Raw genomic sequence first — 9,141 nt, 5'->3', positions numbered from 1 at the left:
TCTGTATGCACTTGTTTATGTATAGTCAAAGTTGATGACTGAGCAAAACATTTCTTACACATATCACATTGGAAGGGTTATTCACCTGTATGCACTCGTTTATGTTTAGTCAAATGTCCCGACTGAGCAAACGTTTTCTTACATAAATCACACTGGAAAGGTTTTTCACCTGTATGTACTCGTTTATGTGTAGTCAAACAATCCTGCTGAGCAAATCTTTTCTTACATATATCACAGCGTAAGGGTTTTTCCATTGTATGCATTCGTTTATGTCTAGTCAAATGCCCCGAATCAACAAAATATTTATTACAGATATCACACGGAAAGGGCTTTTCCCCTGCGTGTGCTTGTTTATGATAAGTCAAAGCTCCCGAGTGAGTAAAGGTTTTCTCACATATATCACACTGGAAGGGTTTTTCTCCTGTATGCACTCGTTTATGACTGATTCAAATGTTCTGACTGAGCAAAAGTTTTCTTGCATATATCACACTGAAAAGGTTTTTCCCCGGTGTGTACTCGTTTGTGTCTAGTCAAAGCTTCTAACTTAGAGAAGGTTTTCTCACATAAATTACACTTGAAAGGTTTTTCACCTGTATGCCCTCGTTTGTGTCTATTCAAACGCTGCAACCGAATAAAAGTCTTCTTACATATATCACACTGGATAGGAGTTTCACCACCAATGCTGCAGATAGTTGAATTTGATACTTCTAAAATTAGGAAATAAAATTAAAAAAAAGTCAATAAGATAGCTAAGACTATTACGTAACAATATTATATCGTGGAACGTTGGATGATTAGGATTTTTGCTTTAAAGATCTTCTTCGTTTCATCGAAATAATATAAAATATAATTTAAAATTCAAGAAGAAGATATATTTAACAGATAAAAGACTTGAAAATTTTTATAATAATATGAACTCTAACACAATATTAAGGACTTTGATACGTTTGATAGTCAACTCCCACTTTCATTTCTTCCTTCCCTCGTAGAAGAAAGGATGTTCTCTTCATCTTTTGCTTCCTTTATCTCTTAGAATTTGTTTGACCTAAATTTAGGTTTTAGTTTCTTTCTTTTATTTATTTTTTTCTCTATTTAATTATACTACTCAAAATCTTTACAATACAGTGGAACCTGATTTAGGGGTGGGGGCGGGGGCAAGCGCAACAACGAGGGAGGGCAATCTAAAGACAAAATAGTGAACGAAGAAAAACCTCCTGGAAAAAGATTTCCATATTTGTTTAATTTATACTTAACGTTTACGTAACTCAGTGCTAGTGAAAGAGGCCAACAAAAGTTTTCTAAGAGCTAAAAGCTCAACGTAATTAGTGTCGTGGCTTGTGCTAATTAACATATAACAGAATTAAGGATCAGTCATTTTTGGGCATTATCCTTAATAAGGTAAAAATCACTAACATAGCTCATATACAATAACCTTTTATTTTTATACGTAACTAAGTTTTATCTGGTGGCCGGTGTCTACTCCCCCCCCCCGGAAAATATACCCATGGATAAGGCTTTCTAAATTTGAGGATTTTATTTGAGTTTTCGTTTTTAATTTTTGTAGGGGGAAGGAATTTTGGTGCTTATGTATTATACGCCACTCACTCAAGTTTACGATGAGTAAAAATCGAGAACAAACTGGTTTCTTCGTTAGTTTATTAATTACTGTTAGAATTGTTTTCTGACTTCAAACTGTCCTAATACTTTACCCCCCCCTTATGTGCAAAAATATAGCCCAATATTATATATGTAATTATATATTTCCCATCTATTCTGTCAATTATCTTTGTCTTATCTCGCACTAAGCTGAAAGAAACTAACGAAGAAACCGATTTTTTCTCGAGTTTTACACAGCGTAAACTTGAGTAAGTGGTGTATAATGCATAAGTACCAAAATTCCTTCTCCCTAGTGGAGGGTATTTTCCGGGAGGGGGAGGGGTAAACACCAGCCACCAGATAAAACTTAGTTAAGTATAAATATAGTTAAGTATATATATATTAGTTAAGTAAGTATTAAGTATAAATAAACTTAGTTAAGGTATTTTCCGGGGGGGGGGGTATAATCGCAGGGGGAAGGGGGGGGGTAAACACCTAGAACCATTTTATCTATCCCTGCAACCAAGATTTAATTAAAATTTGAAGTAATTCACGTTTACATGGATAATCTTTTCCGATTTTCGTGCAAGGAAAGGGGAGACAAAAAGGAGGCAAATAATGAAGGAAAGTAAATTCAGGAAAAAAGAGGAAATAAGAATGCTAAGAAGAGTCGGGTATAACTATAGACTCTTCTAACAGTCTTGTACATGAATTAAGAGATGGTGTGATCTGTTCTCCGTCAATTGCTCCCCGTATGCTGCTTAATATATAGATATCTTATGACTGCTCATGCACCTTTCATGGCAAGGCTCCACCTGACTCTTAAACGAGTAAATCCCATCTGACTCTTAAACCACTATGCCTTCTCAAGACCAGAACATAATTTGCACTTTACTGAAAACCAATCCATTTTAAATGTTTTCTTTTTTTAACTTTAATAAATAAAAAATTATCAAAACTTTAAGGAATAAAAATCAGTAAATATATATAAAACAGATAATCCACGGTATTTTTTTTTTTTTTCTGTCCAATATTAGGAGCAGGTTATCCCTGTTTAGGGACAATATATTTTCATAAAAATATTTGTTTGAGTACTGGGGAGTCTTACCTTATAGTCTATAGTCTTACCTTATATGGGGAGGTTTTGGGGTAGAAAAAAAAGTTAAAAGACTGGTTCCAAACTTATTATTCCATTATAAAATGCATTTTTTTAAAGTTATAGAATCCACATGTATTGATCACTCACAATTAAATTGGATACAAAAATTCAAAACAGTTTCTCTTCTGTCGGCTGCGTTTTTTTTTATATTTTGGTAAAATGGCAGTTTTAAGTGGCATAACAAAATAAGAAGGTAACATGGCTGAATTGTTTTGAAATCCTTAGATTTATAATGAGCTAGTAAGTTTGAAACCAATGTTTTAACCCCTTTTATATCCAAAAACTATAGAAAGAAATTATTATTTTCAAGGCCCTGAAAAGGCTTAAAATTAAATTTGCAAGAAAAGCGATGATCATATTCAGAAAGAGCATAAAAAATGACATGAAGTGGTATATTTATTTTATTCGTAGGTCTATTATATGAGCTACTCCACATTTACCGGGTGTTCAACTTATTTTAAACATCATAAATCATAATTTAGACATGTTAAGAGGATCAGTACAATTTCCTTGGGACTTGTGTGGGCTGTAGATCTAATTCTGAAAATTTTATTTTTATAACACACATTTTGTGTAAATTTATAAATGTAATTTTTGTGTAAGTTTTTTTCATAACTGGTTTTAAACCATTTAGAGGGGGGAGGCAGAGACTTTAAAAGACCTTCCTGGAGCACTGTTTAGGCTCTGGAATCATTTATGACAGTTTTATTCACCTAACTCGACTAATTTCTAAGATAGACAAATGCCCCTCATCTAGAACGTCACCTAATCTACTGGTATATTTTCTTTTTCCAACATTATTTCCGCTCTATACTATAGCCTACCTTCATCAATTTAACCCTCTCTCCTTCTGATGTGGCAGATTGCCTCCCTTATAAAATCCTTAGCTACGAAAGTTGGTTTTAGTTGGACAACTCCGAAAAAGTATGTAGAATTAAGATAATTCATATAGAAACTACTGTTTAACGAACTAGGAAAAATTGGGAGGTTTTGACCCGATTTACCCCACTATTCCCATTTTTCCAATGATAATTTTTCCCGGATTTTTGCTACAAGATATTGAGAAAAAGTCACCTCAATGAGAATAATTTAAGAAAAAAAAACAGTAATTTTTTTTATAAAACACATTAAAATTATGGAAAAACAGTGATATTTTTCCTAGTTAAGCAACAAATATTTGCCGAGTTTTAGCCCAATTTGCCCCTTCAAATGGGATTCCTCCATGGAAAGTTCCTCCCACAAAAAGTCCATCTCCCTTAAAATTCCCTCCGGACACTTCCATCCTCAATGAAAATCCCTCCCCCCAGTAAAATTTCTTGCAGATGAAACTAAAAACAAATAAAACCCCCACCAAAAAAAGCAATTGTCGCAACTTATTCACGTAGGGAAAAAAAGCTAATAGAGTTTCGATGAGAACACCAAAGTAACTGATTTTTTTTTTTTATTTTTAGTTTTTTTTTTTTATCTTCTCTTTGTGCTGAAGACGCCTAGTTTTGGTACAGGCGAAATATCCGCGTTATTGGCTGTAGTTTCGTATGTTGTTTTTTCATTGAGTTTCTTCTCTCTGCTAGTTTTTTGTCATGGCTGGCCAGTTCGGCTTAAGATCTTTCATTCGAAAATTATCCTCAGCAAATTTTCACTTGAAAACAGTCTTTAAACTCTAATTGTCTTTCCGATCATGTCAGAAATCCCCTTTTCCACGGAAATGTTTTCGCAAAATAATACCAAACATTTCCCCCGGAACCTCTCAACTTGCAAAATAAAGCTGACAAAGTAAAGAGAAAGTAAGAAAAATAAAAAGAATTTCGAATAGGAATTTTGTCAAGTCCCCTTAGTATTACCCTTAGAAAAATCCCCCCACTGAAAAATGCGCATACTACCCAATAACAAGTACCACACATAAACAATGGGCAAATTTTATATCTTAAAAACCTATCCCCAGGGGCTACGGAAGGTCTGCTATCTCCCAGGGCATAGTTTTGGAACCTTTCAGCCTAGTTGAACAAAATGGCTATCTCAAAATTTTGATCGAACTATTTGGAGAAAAACGGGACGTGGGATGCGTGCTAGCTGCCTTCCAACTTTTTTAGTCACTAAAACTTTTGATTGATGTTCAAATGAGCCCTCTCTCGATGCTCTAGAACCATTGGTTCAATAAAATCACCTATACGGAAAAAAACAACAAATAAACACGCATATGTCATCTTTCTTCTAGTAAAAAATAAAAAATTCAATATTTTTGTAGATGGGAGCTTCACACCTCTAAAGTTGGGTTCCCTGATACAATAATAATAATAATAATTTATTTATGACCCACTTTTATACAAAACAAGCGGAGTAAAGCACACTAAAAAGAATAAAAAAGAAAAAAATCAATCAAATACACAGAAACAATGAATCTGACAGTGTGATTTTCATGAAAATTCTTTAACTCTTAGGGGCATTTCTACCCTTTTACAAAATCAGGCAAATTTTCTCAGGTATGTAGCCTTTTATGGGTAACACTAAGCTTAATGAATCATATTTATCTGGAATCAGAATAATAAGCCAAATCTTATGATATATACTAATATCGAAATTCCGCTTTTTAGAGTTTCGGTTACTATTGAACCGGGTCGCTTTCGTTATTGCATAATAAGAAAATTATTGCCAATTTTAAACCGCAAGGGGCTTTTTTGTGTGTACCGTTCATAGGTATGAAAGTTGCAGGGGAATAGCCAATAGGAAATTTTACACAGAGGGCTGTGATCTATACAATCTGCCTATTGTCTACGTCTGGTAGACTATTTTTTAATAGGAAATATGCATTGAATTTTTCAATAGGACACATTCTATGGGAAGTCTTTAAGGAACAATTCTTACAGGCGGGCAATTTTCAGAGGATAATTTGAAAAATCATCAAAAATTACGTAAAGAAAGAAAATCATTTTTTTTACATGAAAGGAGGCTAAAGAAACTTCTCTAGGTAGTTGTTCAGAAAAAAAAAAAAAATTGGGGAGAATTTAAAGCAAATATGCAATTTTCCAGGGGAATTTTACACGGGAGGAACTTCCCATGGGGGAAAATTCCTGAAGGGGAGGAGCTGGATTATTTTTAGAAACTATCAGAAATTCAATAAACAATTTTTTTTCTACCAAGAGTGAGAAAAAATATTAAAACTTAAAACGAAGTGGAATTTTTGCGTATATTGAGAAGAGACTGCCACCTTCTCTATGTGTTGCTTGGTATTTTCAAATTTGAATTTAAACCTAAAACAGAATAGAAAATTAAAGAACCATTAAAGAAACCATTTCCCTTTTAGTTTTTGCTTTTCAGCCAGCTCCTTTGGCTTTTAGTGCCATCTGCTCCAATGTAATTTTTATTTCTCTGATCTAGTGCGTAAGACCTTTCCGCACAAAAAAAAAATTGTTGAAGGTTGTGAGAGTCGAAGGCGGGAGAGTAGGTTTAAAAATGAATATCAAGAAGACTAAGTAGGTTGAATTTGGAATCAATGGGATGGAAATGGAATGAATGGAATGAATTTAGAATGAGGCAAGAAAAAGTACTAAAAACGATCTAGCTAGATAGCTCCAGTTACTTGTTACATTTTTAGTCAGAAAGGTGGATACTGTGGAGATGTGAAAAGTTTAAAAGCCAATTTGCTTCTAGGATTTATTTATTGCCCTCTTTTTTTATTGTTCCCTGCGAATCTCGCTATTTTCATATAATTTCTCAAATTCTATAATTCACCTATTTCTACAAAAGGGCAAATATTATATATTTTTTCTAAATCGCATTTTAAATAATTCATTTCTAGAACTTGTATCCCCTCCATGAAAAAAAAAAAAAAAAATTCTGCGTAAGTGTTGTACGCACTATATAATATAAAAAAAAATGAAATTGGAGCAGATGGCACTAAAAGTCAAAGGGGCTGGCTGAAAAGCTCGTACTATAAGGAAAATGGTTTCTTTAATTGTTCTTTAATTTTCTATTCTGTTGTAGGTTTAAATTCAAATTTTAAATTTCAAAGGAATTATGGTTTCTTTTAGAAATATTGCCGTGCATGTAGAGCCCTTTCAGGATCTTCTTATAGCATGGTTTGATATTTAAGCGTTTGATTTTGCTGTACTAATGCTGTGATAATGTACTCTATTAAACACAATGGAAAACCTAACCTGAAACACGATGGCTGTTTGATTAGAATAAGATGGTTTCTAAAAGTACTATAACTTTAGCACACAGGGCTAGATATTTAGGAGTATCCCCCCACGGACACAGCTAAGTGAAGGGAATGGAAGCCCCCCCCTCCCAAAGAAATCCAAAACGTACCAAAGCCTTGGAGCGGTGGGCGGGTTACTTTAGCTTATTTGTCCTTGTGTGTTGGCACACTGAAGAATTTTTTAGCAGAATCTTTATATCCCCCTTCCTAACTCACAACACTAGCTTTGCCTCGTAATCCCTCACACATACTGAATCATTTTTGAAGCTATACTGACGGTAGTTGTCAAGTATGACTCCGAAGAATGGGCACTCGAAAAACTGAGGAGATCTGTAAGATGTTTTCTAGAGAAATTACCTATGGATTGTTTTGGGTACCAATATTACTGACGGTATCTCAAACCGTAAGCTGTGCTATAGTTTGGTTCTATTTCAATTTCTAGGGCTATAATAAGAGAAAGGTGGAAATGACCCAGACACATTTCGCGGAGACGAAGAAAAACATATTTTCAAAGATCGCGCTTGACACCTAAACATCTAGGGCGAGACGAAAGGAGGTTGTCACCGAAAGGAGTGGGAGGATGTCACAAGAAAAGACGGAATGATAATAGGAGTTTCTTTAAGGGGGGGGGATAAAGAGGGAGGCTTTAAACAGATTGGCATGAAGGAGGACCATGCATAGCTGTATTGGCATAAGGTGGATTGGTGCCACAGGGAGTTGTTAATAGTAGCGGTAGTAGTACAAGTGAGCAGTAAAGTTATGAATTGACATCATAATTTGTTTTAATCTAATTTTTATAGAGATCCATGAGAGAGACAAATGAATACATTATAGAAGCTTTTCAGTTAAATTTATGGATTTTTAAAAATTAGTCTATCATCCCATCAGAAAAAAAGAGGCATATTTCTTCGACGATTTGACTATTTTAAACAAAATGGCTCTCTCAAAATTTTAATTAAATATCATAAATAGCGAAAAAGACAACATATACGAAAATAACAAATAGGCAAACAAATTTTCCCTATTGTTTCCAAGTGTATTTGTTTGTTAATTTAATATCATTTGAGGGTACGGGGGCCGGTTAGAAAAAAGAGCAGAGGATGGGGCTGGTTGCCCTCCGATCATATTTAACTCTAGAAATTTTGATTGACAGTCAAATGAGCCCCCTTCGAACTTTATAGCACCATCCTTTCTTTATGAATAGGCACTGAAAAAAAAATTATGGCACAGGGCTTACAGCTCTTAACTCAGGCAACGTTAGAGCATTGTCTCTGATAACCTGACTTCTAATATGAAGTATTGAACGTTTTAAAAGTAATATTATTTAGAAATTTAGTATTATATATTATTTTTATTAATTAGTAATATTATTAGATTGTTTTTACAAAGTTTTGACTTTATTATGTCCAAGAAATATAGCCATGGGGAAGCAACCGATTTCCTTAAGCCATAACAAACCCTATTTCTTTCTCCTTCAAAATTCCGCCTATGTGGCCTTTTGTAGTGGTTGCTACATGAAATCTAGAAGTTAGTTCCAAGTGCCCTCCTCCCCTTCTGCTAATAGGAGCATCCACCTCTGACAAACTGTGTTATTGTTATTTCCAAGCAGCCAAATCAGCATTGAAATCCAATAAAACCTCACAGTTTCAGTCTAATTCTTCAACAGGCCAAGGGACACACGCATTTTTCTCCCTCAAGGGGGGGGGGGTGGAAAAGTCAAAACGTTTACAAAGGAACACTATTTAGATAGTCTTTTGGCTACTTCTTTAACGCATCAGTTTTAATATTTGAAGCCCCCTATCAAAAAAAGGAGGCCAAGGACTCAAAGCAATCTTGTAATTCCCCTTTCAAGTGCCATGAGCCCTACACCTTCTTCCTTGATTTCAAATATTTTGCATTCTATAGGGGAATCACATCTGAAAATAATTTCTTAGACCACACTGCTTTTCAATTTACGCGAGAGAGTTTAAGAGAGAAAAACGGGTCACCACCCCAGAATTTTCCAACAGTGGTAATTTACACGATAGTCCTCGAACAGCTGACAACCGTGTAAACGATAGCGGGATAACGTCAAGGCTGGCAGGAGTCAACGAGCGGCAGCTAAACTTGCAAATGATAAAATTAACTCAATTTATGATGCATGAGTTTCGTTGATCTGTTTGCCATATCTTAATAGTTCAAGGGTTTT

General features: G+C 34.6%; 1 protein-coding gene across 1 annotated transcript in view; it reads right to left on the bottom strand.

The window, feature by feature from the left end:
• Positions 1-435: 435 nt before the first annotated feature.
• The window catches only part of LOC148941083 (uncharacterized), a 29,086-nt gene continuing 20,380 nt past the window's right edge, over positions 436-9,141 (bottom strand). The window contains exon 4 of the mRNA XM_089105160.1: positions 436-707. Within this exon, the coding sequence (XP_088961286.1) occupies positions 436-707 (272 nt within the window). The remainder of the gene's footprint in view (positions 708-9,141) is intronic.

This window comes from Artemia sp. Qi Xiang Cuo, chromosome 19, assembly GCF_049724085.1.
Source record: "Artemia sp. Qi Xiang Cuo chromosome 19, ASM4972408v1, whole genome shotgun sequence".
NCBI classification, from domain to species: domain Eukaryota; kingdom Metazoa; phylum Arthropoda; class Branchiopoda; order Anostraca; family Artemiidae; genus Artemia; species Artemia sp. Qi Xiang Cuo.
This window is presented reverse-complemented; position numbering and strand designations above follow the sequence as displayed.